This window comes from Colossoma macropomum, unplaced genomic scaffold (genome assembly GCF_904425465.1).
Source record: "Colossoma macropomum unplaced genomic scaffold, Colossoma_macropomum, whole genome shotgun sequence".
NCBI classification, from domain to species: domain Eukaryota; kingdom Metazoa; phylum Chordata; class Actinopteri; order Characiformes; family Serrasalmidae; genus Colossoma; species Colossoma macropomum.
This window is the reverse complement of record NW_023494786.1, coordinates 7102702-7129214: the sequence shown is the minus strand read 5'-3', so window position 1 is coordinate 7129214 and position 26513 is coordinate 7102702. Positions and strand designations below refer to the sequence as shown.

Below are 26513 nucleotides of genomic sequence, written 5' to 3'. Positions count from 1 at the left end.
CAAGCACCTGAATAAGCCAGCTCCTTGTCTTAGGGATCGCCCATGTAAGGGGCTTCCTAGTTCTAGGCCTGCCCGTTTGCGTCCTCGTGTGGAACATCTATCGGTCCAGTGCCTCGGCAGCTCTGGTTCTGCCCCTGTTCAGGGATCTGGTGGTGTGTGTGGTGAGCGTCCTGATCGTCCTCGTGCCAAGTCCCACCTGGCCGCTTTGGGGGGGGGGGTACTGTCACGCATTCAGCGAACTCTGACAAGGAGATAGACTCCATTTCCCAGAATCCTTGGGGAAGTCACGTGACTGAGCAACTTCCCTCCGACTCGGATTCAGACATGTACTCCATTGCCCACAATTCAAGGGGACATCGCATGACTCCTGACTCTTGCTCGCGCTCCAATCAGTGCTCAAACTCCCCAGAGAACTAACTGGGGACACCTGTGAACTTGGTCATATGACTAGTTAGGTTCCTTTATAAGCCCGGACTTGAGTTAGGTTCATTGCAAAGTATTGTATCGTTATGACCTACTGAGCGTTTGTTTTCTGACTGCCTGTATTCCGTTTTGCTGACCTCCATTTTGTTCTTCTTGACTTTGTCTTTTTGCCTGATCCTTTCGTACTGTTGCCTGATTTTGACTGGCCCGTGTGTTGAACCTTACTGCCTGTTTTTGACCCTGACTTCAGCTCTGCCCCTTTTGCTTTGTTTGCTCGACTATATTAAAACTTGTCGTTTTTACATCTGCAAGTGTCTGTATTCTGTTGCCACATCACACTTTCAGAGATGAAAGACGCAGTGCAAAAATGACTGTACAAGGAGGCACAGATAACGGCATATAATGACAATACTGAATAAATATGTGCAGATATTGGTACCAAAATAAAGTGTCTAGTGTGGAATGTCCAGATGTGCAAGATGCGCAATAAGGTGTGCAGAAAGTGCAATATGTGCAGTAAGGTGTCCATATGTGCAGATGGATAAAAAGAAACATAAGATATAGCATGAGATATAAGACCTATGATTTATGATTTAACATGAGATTCAGTCTTCATCTCTCCTCTTTCCTCTTCTCTCTTCTCTTCTCTTCTGCATCCTTACCAGCTTATCTCTCAGTTGGAGGGGCTGAATAGTATTAAAGTCAGTGGAAAAATCAAAGAACATGACTCTTACAGCACAACCACCCTTGTCCAGATAAGAGTGGGCCCGATGGAGAAAGTATAGCATGGCATCCTCTACTCCCACTTTCTCCCTGTAGGCGAACTGCAGGGGGTCCGTAGCTTGTCGAACCTGGGGTCTGAGAAGGTGTAGAAGAAGGCGCTCCAGCGTCTTCATGACATGAGATGTTAGAGCGACCAGCCTGAAGTCATTGAGTTCACTGGGTCGCCCCCTCTCGGGTACCGGAATGAGGCATGATGTCTTCCACAGTGTGGGAACCCTCCCCAAGCGTAGACTCAGGTTGAAGATGTGCTGTAGGGGTGCTCCCAGCTCAGCAGCACAGGACTTAAGTAGTCTAGGACATACTTTGTCCAGACCAGCTGCCTTCCTTGTGTGGAGTTTCCTCAGCTCACCTCTAACCTGATCTGCAGTGAAGATGTGCAGAGGGGGGAAGGGGGGGATGCAGCGTTGCTGCAGATCAGATCTGATGTGTTAATGTGTGAAGAGTGCTGAGGGGGGCTGTGATGTCTGTGCTGTAATCCTATGGGAGGGGTGCATGAATATCAATAGAAGAAGACGAGGTGTTGATGTCCAGGCAGGCAGAGACTGAAGTGCCAGGAGCTGACAAGAGTAAGGGGGTGGAGGTGACCGCTGTACAAACAAGCACTGTGGAGATCTAAACAGGGCAGTCAAACCGGTTATAGAAGATATTGAACTCATTGGCTCTCTCTGCGTCACCGTCTAACGCACTGTCCATCCTCTGCTTACAGCCTGTAAAGGTCTTCATACCTTTGAGCTCCCTCTGTACGTTCCTAAGCTCTTCCTGGTTATTGTCTATAAAGGCTCTCTTCTTCTTGTTCAGCGGTCCTTTGACATTGCTGGTTATCCAGGGCTTGTTATTAGCAAAGCAGCGCACAGTTTTCACAGGAACAACAATGTCCATGCAAAAGTTCATGTAGTCCGTCATGCAGTGTGTAATCCCCTCAATGTCCTCCCCATATGGCTCCTGCAGTACATTCCATTCAGTGGACTCAAAACAATCCTGCTGAAACAATGCTGCCGATTTGGTCGTCTGCAACAGACAGACTTCATTCAATAAAACATCAATTTTTGTATCAGAATAGTATATATTTTTTGGCTTTTTCTGAAACATTTTGGAGGCTTTTTTTGCTGTGGTTCCCCAGTCCAAGGGCTCCCTTATATGGTGGTCATTTGTCATTCATCGGCATGGATTATGGTTATTGTATGCTAACTGTAAATTATGTAAATGACTGTATATTATGCTTTTTGCATCATTATGTTTTGTTGGCAGAGTGTTTTCCCCTTATTTCTCATCCTGCTCCACATATCTTTCCAGGTGTGTAATAGTAAAATAGTAATAAATTTACAAATTAAAAAAAAATGTGTTACTGGCATTATTGTTTACTATTGTTTTAAACATACCTATAAAAAGGTCCCATTTGATTGACTTTACCACTAACCCCTCAAAACTTTGTACATGGCTTTAGTTTAAAGTTACATAAAACTACTGTCTAGTTTTGTCATAACCACCTAAAAACATGTTACTGGATCATTTGAAACAGAAAAAACAGCTACATTCCAGCATGCAGAAATAAAATTTTGGTGTTCTTTTAAGTTTTAATTCTAAGTTTGACAGTGTGACCATAATTAATTGTTTCAGTTCAGAGTTCATAATGATGTGACTGATGCACTGTTTCTGGAAGACCTGTCTAGGGATTTACTTATTTTTAGCTCTTCCAACTCTTATGTGAGTATAGTGCGCTACCAAATGCCTCATGCACAGTTGTTAACTCTCTCCAGCATCCAGCTTTGATACATACACAGTAAACGTTGTGTGTCCATGACGTCAAGAATTTATTATTTAAATCAAGTCAGACACTTTATATGTTATATGTTTGCCCAGAGTCTCTATATTATTTGGCTCCATTATTACTGCAGGTAATACATTACTGGAGATATGATTATCGTTGCTGTTAAGTTATATACTTTTGGTACATATGATGAATTATATCTTCAATCATAATTTAAATAAAATTCTAGTTTTGTATGGTCACATTTATTGGTAGGTTATCATTAGCAACTTTACGTTTTTTGTTCTGGACATTTTTATAGCTTTTAGAGTGTCACACAATGTTGTTCTTAACTTCACAATTTTTCTCCTAGATATGTGCACAGCAGAGTGTAACGGCACTCAGAATGTAAGCATCAGCAACCATCATTTGCAACTGGTCAGTTCTGTCCCATTGAGGATGCATTTAACATTGGCTATAACCCAGATTTTTGTGTGGCCTTTTGTCTACATCAACATCCTCATGCTTTTCACCTTCTACAGAAAACAGTCCTTCAGAACTGAAACACGTTACATATTTTTCGCCCATACCTTACTGATTGACGTGATTTTTCTTATTCTGACCGATTTCATGGTCATTCTCTCATACAACTATGTATTATTGCCTATGGCATTCTGTATTGCATTTTGCATACTAATAGATGCAGTCACATCATGCACATCGCTAACTATCACTGCAATGTGTGTGGAGCGCTATGTGGCCATCTGCATGCCACTGAGACATAGTGCTATCTCCACCACTAGCAGAACTTTTACTGCTATCCTTATCATCTGGATTATAAGCTACATAAAGCCATTTATTGATGTGTTTATCCTTGTTGCAACTGTTTCTGAAGAATATTTTGTAGAGGCTACCTTATGCCATTATGAGATCATGACTCCAGAGCAATGGCACCGTTCAATAAGTAGTATTTTATATGTTACTTATTTTATAATAATTTTACTCATTGAGTTATTTTGCTATTTGATGATTGTGCTTGCTGCCCGGGCGGCCTCTGTTGACAAGAAGTCAGCAGGCAAAGGTCTGCGCACCATCTCACTGCATATGCTTCAACTTATCCTTTGCACCGTTGAGATCATTTGTCCATATATTGAAGGAATATTCATACAGATAGACATTCACTTATATATGTCAGTCCGCTCTTTCAACTTTATTACATTCAATGTCATTGCCAGGGCAGTCAGTACACTTGTCTATGGCCTAGGAGATGAGAAATTTAGCACTGCTATGCTATACTACATGAGGTGTAAACAAAATTACATCTTTTCTGAAAACAAAGGACCAAACACCTGAGTTTTGAGTGTAAAGAACGTAAGTACTTTAAGAGATGAAAGACTTCTTAATTGCATTTAAATAGCTACTTAGCTGTTTCTTTTGTATATACCTATCATTCTTGTTTCTCATTCCTACTATTTAGCAGTACAGTGAACTGAATGTGGTTTCATGTTAGAGAACTCTCTTGTAAGAGTCTGATTAAGAATCCCTCATTGTCACGCCACTCTCTGAATGCTACGCTAATTGATATTTGTCTGCCTCTGAACATATGTTTTGGTTACTGTCCTGTGCAATACTACAGAGTAACATATGGCATACATTAAACGTTATGGCATTCCTTGCATGATAACATGCCAATTTATGAAAGGACTAGTATACTAACGATTTCCACATTCATTTCTTGTTATTTACAAAAATGTCTTCATACATAAAATGAAGCTTATATGATATGACGACTGATAACCGTATATTAGTCTGCAGTCAGTCCTGTGCCTCTGAAACAGAAAGTCATCTCTGTTACTGTTTTTGGTAACACTTTCTCTAAATTTGCATTACAAATGCATTCATAAAGTATTATATGAGATACCTTAGAATGAATGGCATAACTCAGTATAAGTACTTTTAGTTTCATGCTTAATGTTATAAAGCAGACATTATAAAGGTTATGATGACTACGTTTGTTATTGTGAACGAGCTTATAAAGCTCACAATGACAATGAAGCAAAGAAATGTAACAGGTGGTGATGGTGTCTTTAAATGCTCTGTAGCATATATAAAAATGTCCAGGTGATCTTGATTAACATGGCAAGAGGCAAAGATTTAAGTGGCTTTGAGGGTTCATTGTTGAAGCACAGACAGCATAACTTGCAAGTGTTTCAGTAAGAACAAGGACTAAAGTGATACATTCTTTCAGTTCTGTGGAAAATATATCAGTAAAAGTGTTTAAAATTGTGGTTGAAAGCACATTTAATAACTTTAAGGCTCATGCATTAGTGTGATATATAAGAAAAAAAACAGAAAAGCAGCTGTTCCTCAGGTGACTGAGAATGTTAGCGTAGGATGTGAACAGAATGTCTCAGCAAGAACAGTCCATCCACAACTACACAGAGAAGGATATTATAGTAGGGTCGCAGCGCATCAATTCGTCATCATAAAGACAAACAAAGAAAGCATAGTGATGTACAAAAACACAGGCACTGGTCTACAGAGATGTGGAAAAAAGTGAAATGGTCAGATGAGTCATCCTTTACCATTTTCTTGACAAGTGGTCAAGTGCATGAGAGAACAGCACAGGAATGAACACCTAATATCAGGAATTCTGGTGGGCATCTTATGCTGTGGAGGGCGTTTTGCTGGCACAGTTTGAGTACACCTGTCCATTTAGAATGAAGGGTTTCCTCCAAATCAGTACAAACTTATTTCCCTTAATACCTTTCTAGTCTAATGGGAGTGTCGAAAAGGTGTCACCAAATGGCTCAATAAATATTGAATATGTTGTAATTTATATGCTGTGGCCATTTCAGTTATTAGATCTTAACCCAGTTAAGCACCTATGGGAGTTTTTCGATCAATGTGTTAGACATCTCTCTCCACCACCAGCATTAGATTTAAAGCTATTCTGGCAGCTTGTGTTGGCTGAACACTTTTCTTAGATACTTCATGTTGTCACCCATCTGTGTGTAACAATTTTGTAATTGTGTCCAAATGCACTATAACTTATGTTCTGTGACAAAGGTTTGGGCATATTTGATAATGCATTAAAATATATACCTTCATTGTAGGAAAATCATGATTAAGGTCAAAGGTTTATAAAAGTATTGTATATCAGATTAAATAAAGTACCATGCCTGGTCTTTACAAGTTTAAGTGAAACCATTTAAATTTGAACAGCTGATTAAATGTTATATTCTAAGGCCCAATTTCATGTCAACATACACAATATGGCCAAAGTATGTAGACACTACTCCTAATTACTGAGTTAATGTGTTTTGAGCCATAACCATTGCTAACTGATTTATAAAATCAAGCACATAACCATGCAAACTTCATAGACATCCTTATGGAGAAGAATAGATTGTACTGAAGAGCTCAGTGTCATAAGACCTTTGCCACAAGTCAATTTGTGAAATTTCTGCCTTGCTAGATCTGCCCTAGTCAACTGTAAGTGCAGTTGTGAAAAGGAAAGCACCTATGAGCAACAACAGCTCAGCCATGAACCAGCCTACCACAGAAACTTACAGAGTGCTGCTGCACATATTATATAAAAATTGTGTATCCTTCGTTGCCTCACTAAGTACAGAGTTCCAAACTACCTCTAAAAGCAACATCTGCACAAGAATTTCATGTTGGGAGCTTCATGAAGTGGGTGTCAATGGCTAGCACACAAACCAAAGATCACTATGTGCAATGCCAGGCATTGGCTGAAGTGGTGTAAAGCATTCCACCTCTGGACTCTGGAGTAGTGGAAACGTGTTCTCTGAAGTAATGCATCACATTTCACTACTTGGCAGTCAGATAAATCTGGATTTGGGAGATACTAGGAGAATGTTTCCTACTGGAATGCACAGTGCCAACAGTAAAGTTTGGAGTAGGAGGGATAATGATCTGGGTTTTGTTTTTCAGACTTTGCGCTCGGCCCCTTAGTTCTGCTGAATGGTAATGTTAAAGCTCCAGCATACAAAGACATTTTAGATCATTATATGCTTACAACTTACTGGCAACAGTTTTGAGAAGGCAATTTTCAAAGAACATGCAACGTTGAAGAGTGGCATAGCTTAAAACTGTCTAAGTTTGCAATGCTTTGAAGAAGAAAAAAAAGGTGACTACTTAAAGGTGGTGTCCATGATTTCTAATGAAAGAAGAAAATGGGTAGGTGTCTACACCCCTGATGAATAAGCTGAGGGCAAGTAAAAATTCCCTGGGGTGTAAGAAAGAAACCTTAAGAGGAAGACTCAACAGGGGAACCTATCTGGTCACATGGCAGAGTGATGATAGGAACATTGCAGGTAAAAGGTTAATTGAATGTAAGAATGATTATAACTTCCTGAATGGAATAGAAATAGCATTTGGCATAGCATTAAGAACTGTTCAGTTATTGCAGTAGATAATTATAATGACAATACATAATTTTTGCACTTTTCAAGTACTCAAAGATGCTTACAAGTTTTTAGGACACAAAGCAATAGAGACAGACATGGAGACAAGAAACACAAAACCATAGGATCACAAGCAGAAACATAACAAGACTTAGTAGAAAGCTAATTTAAGGCTGTGGTCAGTTACGAGCAAGAGAGAACAGATAGGTTTAATTTTTTATATAAATTGCAATTTTATATTGCATGCGATATTTTACAGGGAGCCCATGGAGATTTTTTGCAGGACGGGTGTAATGTGATGGCGTTAGTGGGTGCAGGTGCAGGTGAGGAGGTGAGCAGCAGAGTTCTGTGCCATCTGGAGTTTGTGTATGTAAAAGGAGTTAATGCCAGTGAGTAGGGAAATGCCTAATGCCTAGATTATGCAGGCTTGATAGGAGGACTGAATCACTCACCATATCAAAGACTGCACTCAAATCAAGTAGAAGAAGGATGCTGAGCATCAGCATCCACAGACGAAAGGGGGTCACTGGTGACCTTTATTAAAGCAGTTTCTGTGCTATGGGAGGGAAGGAATCCAGACTGGAAAGGTTCAAAAAGGCTGTTGGCTGACAGGTAGGACTGGAGTTGGCTAGCCACAGTTCATTCAAGCACTGTGGCCAGGAAAGGGAGGTTAGAGATAGGCCAGTAATTACTGAGATCTAAAGGATCAAGGCCAGGTTTTTAAATTGTGGATGTGATAGCAGCCGTTTTATAAAGAGAGGGTACCTGTCCATGAAGTAGTGATTTATTGACAAGAATTGTGATGAGGGACCAGAGCAGAAAGAGAAGCTTTAGTTAAGGTTGTTGGAAGGGGATCAAGAGAACAGGTTGTAGTTTTAGAAGTGACTATGATATCTGCAATGGAGGAAAGATCAACAAGGTTGAAAGTAGAAAGATAAGAGGAAAAGGTTCTGGAGCTTGTAAAGTGGACAGTCAATAAAGGGAAGAGGTATTATTAGTGGGGGATAGCAGTAAACTGTTAATTCTAGAAATGTATGATTTAAAGAAACACCAAAATAAATTGCAGAGTGCAGGAGAGGGAGCCACAGAGGTTTAGGGGGGTTTAAATAATTTGGTGACTGATGAGAAAAGGTTACGGGAGTTTGTCTTGGCATTGTTAATGAGACCAGAGAGATATGTAAGGAATCTGTGTTAGCCGAAAGGTGTTATTTGTAAGTCTCTGCATTAACAGAGAGCTTTGTTTCCCTAAGAAGCCTTTCCAACCAGTGGGCAGAAGTGACAAAGTTAACAGTTTTAGTTTTCCAAGGTGCTAGTGAATTGAGGGAGACAGAAAGCACAGCATTAAGCGTGGAAGCATGATTGTCAGGAGAAGAGGGATCAGAATCAGTAGGAAAAACAGTAGAAAATCAAATGAAGCATGGCGAGAGAAAGCAAAAGGAGCTGTGAACAGGATAAACTTGTGATCCACTAATAAGAACAGCAGTGAATGGAGGTAGATAGATACAGAAGAAGAGCAGATTAGATTGAGGGTGTGATCTTTGTCATGGGTAGGAAAATCTACATGCTGTGTTACTTGAAGTATGAGGTAAAATCATTAGCAAACTTGCACTCTTGAGACTTTACATATATATTGAAGTCAACAAGCAGGAAGAAACTGAACAAACAAGTGTAAGTAGCTCTGATAGTTTAGAAGAGAACGAAATATTAGGCTTTAGTGGGCTATAGAGCAGTACTGCAGTTATGGAGCTGGGCAATTTCAAAGCAAGATATTCAAAAGATGTTACAGCTGTAAGGCTGAGTTCAATAATATTGATTTGCTATTGATAATTATAGCCAAACCTCCTCCTTGCCCTAAAGCAAGGTTTACAAATGTATTTGAAGTTAGTAGGCGTTGCCTGGTTTAAGGCAACAAAGTTACCAGCTTGTTGCCAGGTTTTAGTTAGTTTAGTATTCATACCCTATCATATGAATACTGCTCTTATCACACTTATCTTAAAACCAAAGATATATAAGTAAAGCTTTATCAATTAGATTGGAATCGGTCATACCCACTCTCATAAGCACAGATCAAACTGGGCTCATCAAAGGGAGACAGTCTTCAGCGAACACACATAGGTTATTCAATCTAATTCATATGTATAACAGCGAAAAATCTCCATATATATCACCATGTATAATAGCATCTCTGGATGCTGAGAAGGCGTTTGATAGGGTAGAGTGGTCCTTTCTCTTTGCTTCTCTTAAACACTTTGGATTCGGCCCATACTTTATCAACTGGATAAAAACATTATACAACTCACCTTCTCCTTCAGTCTTAACAAATAGACATATATCCAGACCCTTTCAGCTACAAAGAGGAAGTCGACAAGGATGTGCTTTATCACCTTTATTGTTTTGTCTTTTTATTGACCCCTTGGCTGCTTCTATCAGACAGTGCGATAAAATCTCTGGTATACAGTCAAACCATACCACCATAAAATCAGTCTATATGCAGATGATGTTTTACTGTATATTACTAACCCTTCACTGTCCCTTCCATCACTTCATGATCTGATGAATAAGTATAGCAGGGTGTCTGGCTATTCCATTAATTGGTGCAAATCTGAGTTTCTGCCTCTAAGTAAATTCAACTGGGATGACGAGGTCTATAATATACCATCTGAACATATCGCACAGTCTATTAAATATCTTGGTATTCATATCTCTTCTAACATAAATGATTTGTATAAACTTAACTACATACCTTTAATGCAAGAAATAAAGGATAATCTAGAAAGGTGGAATAAATTACCATTAACTCTAATTGGCAGAATATCAGCAGTTAAAATGAGTATCCTCACTAAAATCAATTATCTGTTTTCCATGACCCCTGTTACCCCACCATCAGGCTGGTTCTCCTCTCTTGACAATGCAGTTACTAAGTTCTATTGGAAGCACCAAAAGCCTCGAATCAACTTATCTACCCTCCAGAAACCTAAACATCTTTAGCTCAATCCAACCCTAGCAAGACATTGAGGAAAGTTTAATTCAAGAACTGGACATTAATAGTATTCCATTCATAGACAAAGCTATAAAAAAACACAATTTTATAAATTACATATTACAAATATACAGTACAATAAGTACCACCCTGAATGCATGGTGGAATTCAAACAAAATTCTTAACTACAGCCACTCTCCCTCCAGTCAAACTGTGGAACAACCCCATGTTTTTAATAAATAACAAACCTTTTATATTCTCAGCCTGGAAACAGAGAGGAATAACCAGCCTGGCACAGTTGTTCTTTGATGGCTTGTTCATGACCTTTGATGACATCAAAGAAAAATACAATATACCAGATAATTATCACTTTCAGTATATACAACTTAAAGATGTTCTAAAGAAAACAGTTAATAGTGAAAATTTCTGCAATCACACTCCCCCCTTCTACTTAAAACTACACTCCCTTAAACCTCAGAAAATGTTATCACAAATATATAAACTTATAGCCTCAAAGGATAATACTATCTCACTCCCAATTGAAAAATGGACCTCAGGTATAAAAGAAACACGTAATGTCAACTGGCAAAATATATGCAGTGACATCTTCTCTATGTCCAGCAATTCAAAATTCAATATAAAACCCTTCACAGAACATATATTACAGCCTCTAAACTACACCATATGGGATTCAGTCACAGTGATAAACCTTTTCCAGCTTTAACAGACAACTACTATCATGCTTTCTGGAATTGTCCCCCAACCCAGTAGTTTTGGTCAGAGGTCATGGACTATCAGGCTATCAGAGATTTTGGGCCTTGTCATCCTTTTATGTCCCATTGTAGCGCTACTTAATGACCTTTCCTCACTTTCAGCACCCAATCACCTCAAACGCTTAATTTTCATATCACTTACCATTGCCCTTCCTGGATTGGGGCCTTGTCGAGGCGGAAGGGCTTGTGTGGTCTAGGGATCTTCAGAGCTAAGTCGTCGGGAGCAATACGCTCCTGGTAGGGTCTCCCAGGGCGAACAGGTCTGGAGTGAAGACCCAGACTAACTCGATCCAAAAATCCTCTATGAAAAATGGACACGGACAATCATGTACCCTGCCCAGGAGAGGGTCGCCGGAACCTACCCCTGGAGCCAGGCCTGGGGGTAGCGTCCCCCGGCAAGCGCCTGGTGGCCGGGCAGCCCACGTAACCCGGCCAGGCTCAGCCCGAAGAGGCAACGCGGGGAGACCATGTGGGCCCACCACCCACAAGGTCCAGCATGGGGGAGCAGTGCAGTGCCATATAGGCAGTGGGAGATTGTGGAGGGGCCCTTGGTGGCCTAGGCCCCTGCGGCAGAAACTGGCTCTTGGTACGTGGAATGTAACCTCACTGGGGGGGAAAGAGCCTGCACAAGCTCTCACCCTGTGCAACCCATGAGTAGGAGAGGGACCAACCCCTATCAGGGAGTTTGATAGGGGTTGGTCCCTCTCCTACTCAGGGGTTGCACAGGGTGAGAGGCGCCGGAGGATACTCACGAGTCCCCGGCTGGCAGCCGTGCAGTTGGAGTTTGTCCCAGTGGATGAAAGTGTCGCCTTAATGCGAATTAAAATCGCGGAGAGGAAAACTCTGGTGTGTGCTTATGTACCAAACAACAGGTCGGAGTATTCGGCCTTCTTGGAACAAGTGGGCGGGGTTCTGGAAAGTGTCCCGCCTACAGACTCCATAGTCGTACTGGGAGACTTCAATGCTCATGTTGGCAATGACTGGGAGACCTGGAGAGGGGTGTGATTGGGAAGAACGGCCTGCCCGATCTAAACCCGAATGGTGAATTGTTATTGGACTTCTGTGCCAGGCATGGATTGTCCATAACAAACACCAAGTTCAAACACAAGGATGTTCATAAGTGTACATGGTACCAGAGCTCCTTGGGTCATAGGTCAATGATCAACTTTGTTGTTGTTTCATCTGACTTGGGACCATATGTTCTGGACACTCGGGTGAAGAGAGGTGCTGAGCTGTCAACTGATCACCATCTGGTGGTGAGTTGGATCAGATGGCATGGAAGAACGATGGTCAGACCCGGTAGGCCCAAGCGAATAGTGAGGGTGTGCTGGAACGACTGTCGGAGGCCCCTGTTTGAAAGGATTTTAACTCCCATCTCCGTGAGAGCTTTTCTCATGTCCCAGAGGAGGTAGGGGACATGGAGTCTGAATGGACCCTGTTCAAAACCTCCATTGTGGAAGCTGCCAGACGTAGCTGTGACTCAGCAGTTAGGTACCGACAGGCAAAAAAGGTGGTGGCTCAATGGTGGCAGAAGCAAAATCCAGGGCATGGGAGGAGTTTGGAGAAGCCATAGAAAAAGACTTTCGGTCGGCCTCAAGGAGGTTCTGGACAACATCTGTGTAGTCCCGGGCATGGTCCTCAGGTCAGTCCAGTGCTGTCTCCCCAAACTGCTACAGTGCTTGCTCTGTGAACTATTCCAGCGCCAGTTCCTAGTTCTTTGTTAGGCTGGCACCCTTAGTTCCCTGTTCAGCCACTTTCCCAGCTTGTCTTGTCATTACCACACCAAGAAAAGATCAGATTTTCCTCTCTGAAGGAGCATCTATGTGATCTTCCATGAGGTCAGCTTCTCCCATATCAGTAATCACTTTAACCATTCCTGAGTGTGTGGCAACACCAGCTTTGCTCACATTGTGGCCCAGAAACTTTACTGACTTTTGAATAAAGCTACATTTTTAGGTGCCAAAATTAAGTTCTGAGTCTTCAGCCTTTCAGTGACCGTTTCAAGTCTCTTTAGCCCAAGCTCTTCATTTGGTGTGAGGTAAAAGCAGTGTACTTGCGATACACCTTGATGTACTTCAACATTGCAATAGCCCAAAGTGAGATTCACTGTGGAAATTAAAGCATTACTACTAGTTGTACCCAGTGCTACCAAAACATCAACTTGGCGGTGAAGGTGGTTTCAGCCCTTTTTGTGTCATGCTCAATTCCATGATAACAGCACTGCTTGCTAACAGATTCAGACAATCAGAAAGTTTGGCCGATACCAAATGCTCCTTCTGAGATTCATGTGTGACTGTACGCCTTAACAGTTCTCACTTTTTCAGACGTCCTCATCTCTCTCTACACATCAGCAAGTAGCTAAATAAGTGTCTTCATCAGCTTCAAAGATTCCACAGGATATCAACTTATCCATGAAGTCATTCCCCAGTTTCAACTCTTTGATACCTCAGGACATTGCTGCTTAAGATGACATTGTTATTCTGGCCATGTACTTCCAAAATCATAACACAGGCATAACAGCCATACACTTATGGAGAGCTCACACATCCCAACAATTCTTCAACCCCCAAAAGTGTTACTTTAGTGGGTCTCATTAAGTGGTGTTGAAGAATTCAGCCATGGATATATCTCCTCTTCTGCTGACTAGGTGATCCTGCTCATCAGATTAACCATGTTTGGGCACTCCTGCCATGTGTGTGACCAGCAGCCTGGCAAAGGAAACAGTCTTTCATAACAATGTTGTGTCTTAATGCATTGTAACTTGTGGCATGAGCCACATATTTGGGCATCTGTGATAATGCAGTAAAATAAACTTTTTTGTTGGAAAATTATGTTCAGAATCAAAGCTTTCTAAAAGTATATAAGATCAAATAAAGCATAATGCATGGTCTTCACAAGCTTTAGGTGAAGTCTGTTATGGGTTTCATCACATGTTAAACCTGTTGAGTCATGAGGTATATGGAAGAATGAGTAAAGAGAGTTCTAAAAGAAGTTGAGCTCTACACGTGCAGGTATATTTATTTCTTCACAACGAAGTCAATAAATTTGAGCAGCTGATTAAACTTCACATGTTAAGACTCTCAGACTTAATTCAGAGTGCTGTTTCACAAAGAAAGTACAAAGCCTGAAGCTTTCCCTGAAGAAGAAAAGGTCTACGTAAGGTGGAGTCAGTAACTAAGTATGAACACTTTTGTAATATTTAGTAAAATTCTTGTCACATAATATGTATTCTCAGAGGGAAAAATCAGTCTTTGTTGCAGAGCCAGGAGCTATAAACAAAATACATAAGATGTATGTAGGCCACCAACATAAAATCAATCTGAACAAATAGTGTTAGTTACTTTTCGATCATGTCGCTTGTTTATTTCTAAAATACATGGATTTTTCTAATTTTTAAGCTCTTCTAAATCTTATATGAATATGTTGCACTACCAAACAATTCATGCACAAAGGTTAACTCCCCCCACCATCCAGTTATAGCACATACACAGTAAACACTGCAAATCCCTGATGTCGACAATTACATATTAAAATCAGACTGGTCAGACACTGTATATATATGAGTCTAGTATATATCAGTCTGCCCAGAGTCTCTCTTTTATTTGGCTGCATCATTACCACAGGTAAATATATTACTAGAGATGTGACTTCTGATGAAATTTTCACATTCTTTATCACTGCTGTCACAACACAAATGTAAAGTTTTATACTTGTGACAGCATGAGATGTATTTTTAATTATACTATATCATTAATTATGCAACATTCTAGTCCTTTATGGGTACAATTATTGGCAGCTCATCTTTAGCAAGTTTTCTTTGACTTTTGTTTTTAATGTCTGTTAAATTGTCACACTGCTGTTTTGAAACTTTTTTCTCCTAGATATGTGCACAGCAGATTGTAATAACAGTCAGAATGAAAGCAGCAGCCTTCACCAGTTGCAACTGGTCAGTTCTATCTCACTGAGGAAGGACTTATCATTGGCCATAACCCAGATTTTTGTGTGGCCTTTTGTCTACATCAATGTCCTCATGCTTTTCACTTTCTACAGAAAACAGGCTTTCAGAACTGAAACACGTTACATATTGTTTGCCCACACCTTACTGACTGATGTAATTATTCTTCTACTGACAGATTTTGTGGTCATCCTCTCATATGGCTCTGTGTTGATGCCTATGGCATTCTGTATTCCATTTTGCATGCTCATGGAGACAGTATCAACATGCACACCACTAACTATCACTGCAATGTGTGTGGAGCGCTATGTGGCCATCTGCATGCCACTGAGACATAGTGCTATCTCCACCACTAGCAGAATTCTTACTGCTATCCTTATCATCTGGATCATAAGCTCCATAAAGCCATTCATAGATGTGTTTATCCTTGTTGCAACTGTTTCACAAGAATATTTTTTAGAGCCTACCCTTTGTTATTATGAGATCATGACACCAGAGCAATGGCACCGCACAATGAGGGGAATAATGAATGTTAGTAATTTTATCATAATTTTACTCACTGAGTTCTTTTGCTATTTGATGATTGTGCTTGCTCTCCAGACAGCCACTGTTGACAAGAAATCAGCAGGCAAAGGTCTGCGTACCATCTCACTGCATATGTTTCAGCTTATCCTGTGTACTCTTGAGATTATTTATCCCTACATTGAAGCAGTGATTGTAGAGCTAGATACCCAGTTATATTTGTCAATCCGCTCTTTCAACTTTATTACATTCAGTGTCATCGCCAGGGCAGTCAGTCCGCTTGTCTATGGCATGAGAGATGAGAACTTTTATTCTTCCCTGCTATACTACATCAAATGTAAACAAAATCATATCTCATCTGAAAACAGAGGACCAATTACATAAGTTTCCAGTATAAACAATGTTACTACTTTGAGAGACTAATACTTCTTAAATTCCTTTTAAATGGCTGCTTAGCTATTTAATTTGTATATACCTGTAGTCATATTTCTTTTTTGTGTCATTTAGTAATACTGAAAATTGAACTGAATCTTTGGAGTGGCTTCATGTAATTTACTGATTAAGAATGCTTAAGTACCAAGCCACTCTTTAAAGGATATCTATCATAAATGTATCTGCCACTGAACATACGTTTCTGTCACTGTCTTAAAATATGCCATACATTATTTGTATGCTATCTTACAATGACAACATAAGAAATGAAGAAAATAGTTGTAATGTCCACATTGATTCTATTAAAAAGATTAAGTGCATGGACAGTTGTTTACAGAATGTTTGTTTTTTGTTTTAAAAATGTCATAAGATATAAAAGCTTATGTAATGTGATGACTAACAGTGTGTGGGTTCCTAAGACAGAAAAACCTTATATTAGTATCAGTTATTAATCTTCAGCCTGTAAAACAAAGTTATCTTTGTTACTGTTTTCAATAACACTTCTTATCAATTCTGCATATTTAAATGCATAAAGTATTATATAGGATGCTTTATGTTGTATATTGTGTTGTAGTTCACTAAGACTCTTATTTTGAAGTAAGTATTCTTCCTCCCCCTCTCTTGTTGTGGAACACCCGCTAACAAAAAGAAGAATCAGTAAAGAGTCCTTTATTTATTAGTGTGGTGTGAAGACGTTACACTCAAGCATACAAACACTACACTTTACATAAGGGGTGTCCAATCTTATCAACAAAGGTCTGGTGTGGCTGCATGTTTCATTCTGAACAAGCAGGAACACACAATAGACATGGTTGCAGACATGGCTGCAGACATGCACTTTCAGCCAGATGCACTCTCAGCCACAATAGCAGAAACAGTACGTAGTTCGCTGTTTTCCCTCATAAAACCGACAAAAAAACTGTCGTTACAGAGCGTGCACTGACGTCATCAATAGGCTGGTGGCGCATGTAGGCTGAAAGTGCATGTCTGCAGCCAGACCCTTCTCAAAACACATGAGATCAACTGTTCAAAGACTGAGCCCAAGTGATTTGACATATTCAGGTGTGCTCCAGCTGGTTTGGAATGAAAAGCTACTGCCACACCATCCCTTTGTGGATAAGACTTGACACCCTTGCCTTTTAGTGAATGGCATGAGTCATTGTTAGTACTTGTAGTTACATGACTAATGTTATAATGAACAAATGTAAGATCTTATAAAGGCCATAATACTATGTATGTTTTTGTGAAGGGGCCTCAAACTTATTAAACTGACAATGATAAAGATGATGATGATGGTGATGACAATGACAAGTTATATAACATATAGATGGGTGACAAATTAAATTAAAACCTGGATAAATGAGTAGAGAAACATAACCAGTGCAGATGCTCTGTGGCTATGCAGGCCCAATTGACCTTTTTGAACTTTTGGGTCAAAATGGCAAAAGAAAAAGATCTACATCAGTGGTTCCCAAACTATGGTACTTGTGGTATGCCAGATGATGTTGTGGGTACATAAAAAAACAATGTCATCCATCAAGAATTTGTGATTTTGGAAAGCATTCATTAAAAGAAATTTGAATAATAGGTCCAGGAAACACCAAGACGAATATCAACCCGTTGGACGCTGCCAGGCCGCTGGTAAGCATTGGCAGCTTTCTGTTTCACTTAGTCAGAATAGTGTGTATGGCACCATTGACTCCAGTCAGTCTTCATCAGTCAGTCTTTTTTGGCTGATTGAGTGCGTTGACTTGGCACCGGCTGTGAGTGAGTTCGAACCCATGCCTGGCATGGAAATCCGCCACTAACCCAGGGTCCAGAACATCCTTTGCTGGCACCCAGCATCTCTCCTCTGGTCCGTATTCCTTCCAGTCTATCAGATACTGGAGGATCTCCTCACACTGCTGAGAGTCCAGCACCTGACAGACAGCGTAGACCAGGGCACCATCCACCTCCAGCTGGCAGTGCCTCGTTATGCGATACCTTGTCCAGTGGTCTGGGGACCACAGGCTTAAGGGGGGACACATGAAAAGAGGGTGAGATACAGAACTGAACAGGTAAATTAAGTCTGTTTGTGACATTATTTGTCACAGCAATTTGGAATGGACCGACATACTTAGGTTGTAACTTAAGACTGCCCTCCCCAAACCTGAGATCCCAGGTGGACAACCCAACCCGGTCTCCTGGCTAAAGGATTGGGTCTCCCCATGCTGTTGGTCTGCCTGCTCCTTGGCACATTGGAGGGCTACCTTGATGCTACAGTGATATTGTTCCCAGACCTCCTTGCTGCATTGCATCCAATCATGGACAGCTAGGATAACAGATGGAGAAGCAGTCCATGGTGCGAGTGGGGGTTGATACCCTGAAGATACACTGAAACAGTGTCATTTGAGTGGACAAACAAACTAAGGAGTTTTAAGGAGTTAAAATTGAACTGGCACATGAATCGTTTTTTGTGGACAGCTATCAGGGATGTTGCAATTTTCTAAGGACTTCGGTGATCCCTTCATCAGTCTCCCATCGGAGGGATGCTATGTGAACAGAGGGAGGAAGAATGGGCTCACACTGGTGAATTCTTGACAAGGCATCAGCTTTGTAATTACATGAACTGGTACGATAAGAGATACTGAATTGGAACTGAGAAAAGAAAAGGGACCAGCGAGCTTGTCGAGGAAGTGTTTAGCGGAATGGAGGTATTCTTATGATTAGTTAATATGAGAAATGGGTGAGCTTCTCCCTCCAAGCAATGTCTCTATTCCTCTAACGCTAGCTTAACTGCTAGTAATTCATGATCTCCAATGCCATAATTCCTTTCAGTGAGAGTGAGTTTGTGTAAGTAAAAAGCTCCTGGTTAAAGTTTTACAAATTTTCCACTATGCTGTGACAAGACAGCACCTGCTCTAGTCTCTAAAGCATCAACCTCTGCTACAAAGAGCAAGTTAGGATGAGGGTGCTGAAGAATGGGAGCAAAGGTGAATGCCTCCTTTATTTTACTAAAAGCATTCTCAGCTGCTGAACTCCACTGTAACTTTTTGGATGTTCCCTTAAGTAGAGCAGTGAGGGGAGCAGCTAGAGTACTAAAATTTCGAATGAACGATGGTAGAAGTTGGCGAAACCCAGGAACTTGCAAAACTTTGATGGACGTTGAGTGGGACAGTTAAGTATGCCGTCTACCTTTCGGTCATCCATAACGTTGCCCTGGCCACTTATTGAGTATCCCGAAAATAATACTTTCTGCAAATCAAATTCACACTTCTCTCCTTTCACATACAATTCATTCTCTAATGGACATTGTAGACCTGCTGGCACAGTGTCAAAATCAGGGGAGTAAATCAAAATGTCATCTGTGTACGTAATCATGAATTGCCCAGTCATGCCTCAGAGGACATAGTTTATGAAGAACTGGAAAATGGATGGAGCATTAGACAGACCGAATGGCATTCCTAAGTACTCATAGTGCCCTCTAATGATGATGAAAGCTGTTTTCAACTTATCTCCCTCCTTGATACAGACTAAGTTGCAGACACTGCGGAGATCTAACTTAGTCAAAAACTTTGCGCCACAAAGTTGTTCTAAAGCAATTGGGATAAAAGGCAGTGGGTAAGCAATTTTTTGTGATAATATTGAGGGCTCTGTAATCAATGAAAGGCCTAAGACTGCCATCCCTCTTTTTCACAAAGAAAAATCCAGATGGGGTCGGGGACGTTGAGGGGCGAATAAAACCTCGAGACAGTGTCTTGTCAACGTATTCCCCCAAGGCTCTCTCCTCTGTCTGTGTCAAGGGATAGACACAAGATTTAGGAACAGCAGAACCGTCTAAGATATCTATAGAACAGTTACATGGACGGTGAGGAGGAAGTTTTGTGGCATTCTTTTTGCTGAACACTTTGAGCAAATCTGGGTGAATACAGAAGGAATTTATGTATAGTATGTGGGATCTCGGCTTTCTAAGATCTGACTTTAAGCACTGGGAAAGTGAGACAATATGTAAAACAGAATTTTGACCATGATGTGATCTTATGGTTAGGCCATGAGATTTGAGGGATATGCTTCTTAAGCCAAGGTAGTCCTAGAATAACAGAAAATTCAGAAGAGTCAATAACTAGAAATGAAAGCTGTTCTTTGTGAAAATAGCTAGCCTCCAACTGGACTGGTTGGGTGATGAAAGTGATAGGATCCACATTAATGGGTCCTCCATCCAGCGTGGTGACTTTAAGGGGTGTCTGAAGAGGTTCCACAGGGATCTGGAGATGAGCCACCACGCCTGAATGCAGGAAATTTCCTTCAGCTCCTGAGTTGATCAGAGCTGGAATGAAGAAAGAATTGTCAGCAGTGAACAGTTACAGGGAGGAGAACAGACTTCGAAACCAAATCCAATCCTGTCGTGCCTGAGGTCTGTGCAGGCGAGCCCCACAGTCACGTAAAACATGACAAGCAGCGCCACAATACATGCACAGACCTCCATGAAGCCTCTCCTCTCTGGACAGCCTTGAAGAATCACTCTGCATGGGTTCGGGAGCAGAGCTGGAACTGGATCCAGTACAGGAATGGGAGCTGGAGCTAGAACTTGAAATTGGAACTGGTCTAACGTAATTGGTTGATCTAACATCTATTCATCATATGTACATGCCAGTTCAGTAAGTATTTCTGGATTGAGTCCATTACGAAAACCTACATATAAAGCAGGCTCATTTCAGCCGTTACCAGCAGCCAAGGTGTGGAACTCCAGAGCATAAGAGGAAACAGAGCTATTGCCTTTTCTTAGTTTACATAAAAGTTATCCACAAGAGCAGCCATCATGAAGGTGATCAAAACAAGTCAGAAATTCTTTCAAGAACTGTTAATAAAAAAGTTGTAGCCCATTCTAAAGCCTTATTAGATAAACGGGATGTAACAAAGGCTATTTTGGCCTGATCAAAACTAAACTGTGCGTTACTGAAAAACAACAAACACTGGAGCAACAACACCCTACATTTGTCAGTAGATCTGTGAAATATATCAGGCTTGCTAACAGAAAAAGTTACGGTAGTACTCACAGAGGCTGAGCCAGTAGAAGCAGAAACAGTGGTTGAGAGAGCAACAGAGAGATCCAAAACAGAGAGATCCAAAACAGAGCAAAGGGCAAAACAAAAATCAGGTCATAAACAGTCATACACAGTCACTTGCTAACAGACATGGAGACAGGCATGGTACGAACAGCTAAAAGTGATGATACTTCGCAGTGAGCAGAACCAAATAGACAGGTTATACCCAAGAGAACAGGTGGATGTGATTAGAAGTCTGGAGAAGCTGAGCGGTGATAGGTGAATCTAGATGAGTCCTGAGGGATTGAGGGGTTCTGAGAAATGTAGTCAGAGGCGGCCGAATCGGCTGTAGTTCCAGATGATAAGGTATGTTTATTTCTTCAGACAGCAATAAAAACTTGAATAATTTCCCTTTCAAAAGATATAAATTAGCTAAATGTAGGCTGCCTTTGCTAGATAAAGTTAGCTAGCTAACTTGGTTAGCTATAAGGCTTGTGTTGTTCTCTACACAATACATGTTAGGCTTGCTGAAAGTAGCCTAAATGAAAAAAGAAGCCTCCTGCTTTATGCACTTTTCATCATAGTTAGCTAGCTAATGCTAGCTAACGTTTACTCTGTGCTGAACACTCCACAATAAAAAATAAAACAACTAGCTACTCAGCAAGAAAAGTTACAGTAAGTTGCTAATTTAAAACTCTGTTTACATTGAGATATATTCGTAGCTACCTTTCAGTTTAGGCTATTTAGCTACCATTTAGCACTTTGCTACTAGTATGTTAGCTAGCTAGCTATCTAGCCAAGAACACTGTCTACGTGCTCAGTTGCTTAAACTACATAACTAGCTAACTTGCCCAGACATGACTTTTTTGCATTTAAACTATACACACCCGCAACAAAAATGAGCAAGCAGGCAAAATGTTTTCAAGTGACAATGATAACTTTTGCTCCTCGCAAAACGGATAAACGATTCCATTCGGTGGGTTATGTTTTTATTTTGGAAAAATGAAAAGAGCACGGACAGTTTTACCATTTCATTCAGCAGCTAGGACTTTATGAGGGTTTTCACATAGCTAACTATATCTAGAAAAGACGGCATACATTTAGCGGTATCTCTTTGGTAGGGACAAATTGGTAAATTATTAAGGTTTTCATGTCTGTCTGAACATAAAACTTACCTTATCATCTTTAAGTTGTTTTATTTGTTTTTGTGCCATCTGTCGCCAGTGAACACTGACATTGTTTATGCATATACAGATACAGACACACACACACACACACACACACACACATACACACACACACACATATATATATATATATATACATATATGTGTGTGTGTGTGTGTGTGTATAGATATTTTCTGTTAGTATCGGGTGCTCAACACATAGAATATGGTGCTCACCACACAGTATTGGGTTCTCACCTGATAGTATCTGGTGCACACCAGATTTGTACCTGAAAAAAATACACCTTGTCCCTTCAGGGGCTCCATACTGATCCAGTAGCTGGATAAGTTTGTCTTCATCAGCTTCAGAGATTCCACAGGATATCACCTTATCCATGAAGCCTTTCCCCAGTTTCAACTGTCTGATGTGTTAGGACATTGTTGCCAAAATGTACCAAAATCGTAGGCATAACAGCCGTGCACTTATGAAGAGCTCACACATCCCAACAATTCTTCAACCCCCTACAAGCGTTACTTTAGTACATCTCATGAAGTAGAGCTGGATATATCTCCTCTTCTGCTGACTAGGTGTTCCTGCTCATCTGATTAGCCATGTTTGGGCACTCCAGCCATGTGTGTAATCTTGTGTGTAGTCTTTCATAACAATGCTGTGTCTTAAAGCAGTGTAATTTGTGGCATGAGCCACATATTTGGGCATCTGTGATAATACATTAAAATATTAATTTTTGTTGGAAAATTATCTTCAGAATCAAAGCTTTCTAAAAGTATATATAATCAAATAAATCACGATGCCTGGTCTTCACAGGCTTTAGGTGAAGTCTGTTATGTATGGCCATTATAGGTTTTATCACATGCTAAACCTGTTGAGTCATGTAACATATGGAAGAATAAGAAAAGAAAGTTCTATAAAAAGTTCAGTTCTACAAGTGCAGGTACATTTTCACATCAAGTCATTAAATTTAAGCAGCTGATTGAACTTTACATATTAAGACTCTTTAAATGCCAAAATCAGACTTAATTCAGAGTGGTGTTTCACAAAGAACATACAAAACCTGAAGCTTTCCCTGAAGAAGGCCTACTTAAGGTGGAGTCAGTAACTAAGTATGAACACTTTTGTAATATTTAGCTAAATTCTTACCACATAAAATGTATTCTTAGAGGGAAAAAAATCAGTCTCTGTTGCAGCCCCAGAACTATACACAAAATACATATGATGTATGTATGTTTTTAGTTTCATGATGTGCCAAATGTTTTCTATTGGTGAAAGGTCTGGACTGCAGACAGGCCAGTTAAGTACCAAGACTCTTCCTCTGCAAAGCCATGCTGTTGTGATGGATGCACTATGTGGTTTAGCATTGTCTTGCTAAAATATGCAAGTCCTTCCCTGAAAGAGACGCTGTCTGGATGGGAGCATATGTTGTTCTAAAACTTCTATATACTGTTCAGCATTGATAGTGCCTTTCCAGATGTGTAAGCTGTCCACGTCAAAGGTACTAATGCCAACTTAATAAAATCAGAGATGCAGGCTTTTCAACTGTGCATTGATAACAAGCTGGATGGTCCCTCTCATCTGCAGGACATGGCATCCATGGTTTTTAAAAAGAATTTCAAATTTTGATTCATTTGACCACAGAACAGTTTTCCATTTTGCCTCAGTCCATTTTAAATGAGCTTTTGCCCAGAGAAGACAGTGGTGTTTCTGGATTGTGTTGACATATGGCTTCTTCTTTTTTGCATGATACAAACTTAACTTGCATTTGAGATTGCACTGCGAACTGCGTTCACAGACAATGACTTCTGGAAGTGTTCCTGAGCCCATGCAGTGATTTCCAGAACAGAATCATGCCTGTTTTTAATGCATGGCTGCCTGAGGGTCTGAAGATTACAAGCATCCAATATTGACCATTGGCCTTGTCCCTTGTGTACAGGGATTTGTCCAGATTCTCTGAATCTTTTGATGATATTATGCACTGTAGATGGTGGGATATCCAAAGTCTTGGAATTTTATGTTGAGGAACATTTTTCTGAAATTGTTCCACAATTTTTAGAGGATATTTTTCGCAGATTGGTGAACCTTTGCCCATCTTTGATTCTGAGAGACTCTGCCTCTCTAAAATGCTATTTTTAACCCCAGCCATGTGAGTTAGTTGCAAATTGCTCCTCCAGCTGTTTTCATTAGTACCACTTACTTTTCTAGCCTTTTATTGCCCCTGTCACAACTTTTTGAGATGTGTTGCCGCCAGCAAGTTATAAATGAGTTAATGTTTTTCATGAAATGGTAAAATGTTCCAAATTTCAACATCTGATATGTGTTCTATGTTCTATTGTGAATAAAATATGGGTCTAAGAGATTAGCAAATCATTGCATTTTGTTTTTATTTACATTTTACACAGCATCCCAGCTTTTTTGGAATTGGGGTTGTATCAATCTGCACAAGTGGTGTTAGTTGCTTTTCAATCATGTTACTTGTTTATTTCCAAAATATCTCATCAGGGTTTTTCTAATTTTTAAGCTCTTCTAAATCTTAAGTGAATATGTTGCACTACCAAATGATTCATGCCCAAAAGGTTAACTCCCCCCACCATCCAGTTATAGCACATACACAGTAAACACTATGAATCCCGGATGTCAATGATTACATATTAAAATCAGACTGGTCAGACACTGTATATATACATATGTCTGCCCAGAGTCTCTCTATCATGTGGTTCTATTATTACCACAGGTAGATAAATTACTGGACATATGACCTCTGGTGGAAGATATATATGCTTTGTCATTGCTGTCACAACACAAATTTAAAAGTTATATACTTGTGACAGCATGAGATGTATTTTTGTTGAATTATACTGTATCATTAATGATGCAGCACTCTAGTCTTGTATGGTTAAAATTATTGGCAGGTTATCTTTAAAAAGTTTTTTTTGACTTACATTTTTTAATGTCTGTTAAATTGTCACACTACTGTTTTGAAACTTTTTTCTCCTAGATATGTGCACAGCAGATTGTAATAACACGTCAGAATGAAAGCAGCAGCCTTCATCAGTTGCAGCTGGTCAGTTCCCTCTCACTGATGCAGGATTTATCATTGGCAATAACCCAGATTTTTGTGTGGCCTTTTGTCTACATCAATGTCCTCATGCTTTTCACTTTCTACAGAAAACAAGCTTTCAGAACTGAAACACGTTACATATTGTTTGCCAACACCTTACTGACTGACATGATTTTTCTTATACTGACAGATTTTGTGGTCATTCTCTCATATGGCTCTGTGTTGATGCCTATGGCATTCTGTATTCCATTTTGCATGCTCATGGAGACAGTCTCAATATGCACACCGCTAACCATCACTGCAATGTGTGTGGAGCGCTATGTGGCCATCTGCATGCCACTGAGACATAGTGCTATCTCCACCACTAGCAGAACTCTTACTGCTATCCTTATCATCTGGATCATAAGCTACATTAAGCCATTTATGGATTTGTTTATCCTTGTTGCAACTGTTTCACAAGAATATTTTTTAGAGCCTGCCTTCTGTTATTACGAGATCATGACACCAGAGCAATGGCACCGCACAGTGAGGGGTATAATGTATATAAGTAATTTTATCATAATTTTACTCACTGAGTTCTTTTGCTATTTGATGATTATGCTTGCTGTCCGGACAGCCACTGTTGACAAGAAGTCAGCAGGCAAAGGTCTGCGTACCATCTCACTGCATATGTTTCAGCTTATCCTGTGTACTCTTGAGATTATTTATCCCTACATTGAAACTGTAATTATAGAGCTAGATATACTTTTATATCTGTCAATCCGCACTTTCAACTTTATTACATTCAGTGTCATCGCTAGGGCAGTCAGTCCGCTTGTCTATGGCATAAGAGATGAGACATTTAATGCTGCCCTGCTATACTACATCAAATGTAAACAAAATCATATCTCATGTGAAACCAGAGGACCAATCACCTAAGTTTCCAGTGTAAACAATGTTACTACTTTGAGACAGTAATACTTCTTAAATGCCTTTTAAATGGCTGCTTAGCTACTTAATTTGTATATACCTACAGTCTTATTTCCCCTGTTGCATCATTTAGTAATACTGAAAATTGAACTGAACTTTTGGAGTTGCTCAATATTAGTTACTGAATCGGAATGCTTAAGTACAAAGTCATTCTTTAAAAGATATCTATCATAAATTTGTTTGCCACTGAACATATGTTTCTGTCACTGTCATATTTGTCTGATATTTCAGAATA

General features: G+C 40.1%; 3 protein-coding genes and 1 long non-coding RNA gene across 4 annotated transcripts; 3 read left to right on the top strand and 1 right to left on the bottom strand.

Annotated features, from left to right (window-relative positions):
* Window positions 1–3316: 3316 nt before the first annotated feature.
* On the top strand, window positions 3317–4306 carry LOC118799330 (odorant receptor 131-2-like). The gene has a single exon (XM_036559101.1). It carries the CDS (start codon window positions 3329–3331, stop codon window positions 4304–4306), a length of 978 nt encoding a protein of 325 aa, XP_036414994.1. The 5' UTR covers window positions 3317–3328.
* Window positions 4307–15019: 10713 nt separating this feature from the next.
* Window positions 15020–16035, top strand: LOC118799323 (odorant receptor 131-2-like). Its single transcript, XM_036559089.1, has one exon. It carries the CDS (start codon window positions 15020–15022, stop codon window positions 15995–15997), a length of 978 nt encoding a protein of 325 aa, XP_036414982.1. The 3' UTR covers window positions 15998–16035.
* Window positions 16036–16703: 668 nt separating this feature from the next.
* LOC118799336 lies at window positions 16704–23902 on the bottom strand. Its single transcript, XR_005006110.1, has 2 exons — window positions 21082–23902; window positions 16704–20351 (listed from the first exon to the last, which is right to left on the bottom strand). It is a non-coding gene; the product is annotated as an uncharacterized LOC118799336 (long non-coding RNA).
* Window positions 23903–25249: 1347 nt separating this feature from the next.
* LOC118797425 (odorant receptor 131-2-like) lies at window positions 25250–26227 on the top strand. Its single transcript, XM_036556777.1, has one exon. The coding sequence runs from the start codon at window positions 25331–25333 to the stop codon at window positions 26225–26227; it is 897 nt and encodes a 298-aa protein (XP_036412670.1). The 5' UTR covers window positions 25250–25330.
* Window positions 26228–26513: the final 286 nt, after the last annotated feature.

Bases quoted from the DNA above. Each gene is read 5' to 3' on its own strand.
- LOC118799323 (XM_036559089.1), top strand. From the start codon at position 15,020: ATGTGCACAGCAGATTGTAATAACAGTCAGAATGAAAGCAGCAGCCTT.
- LOC118797425 (XM_036556777.1), top strand. From the start codon at position 25,331: ATGCAGGATTTATCATTGGCAATAACCCAGATTTTTGTGTGGCCTTTT.
- LOC118799330 (XM_036559101.1), top strand. From the start codon at position 3,329: ATGTGCACAGCAGAGTGTAACGGCACTCAGAATGTAAGCATCAGCAAC.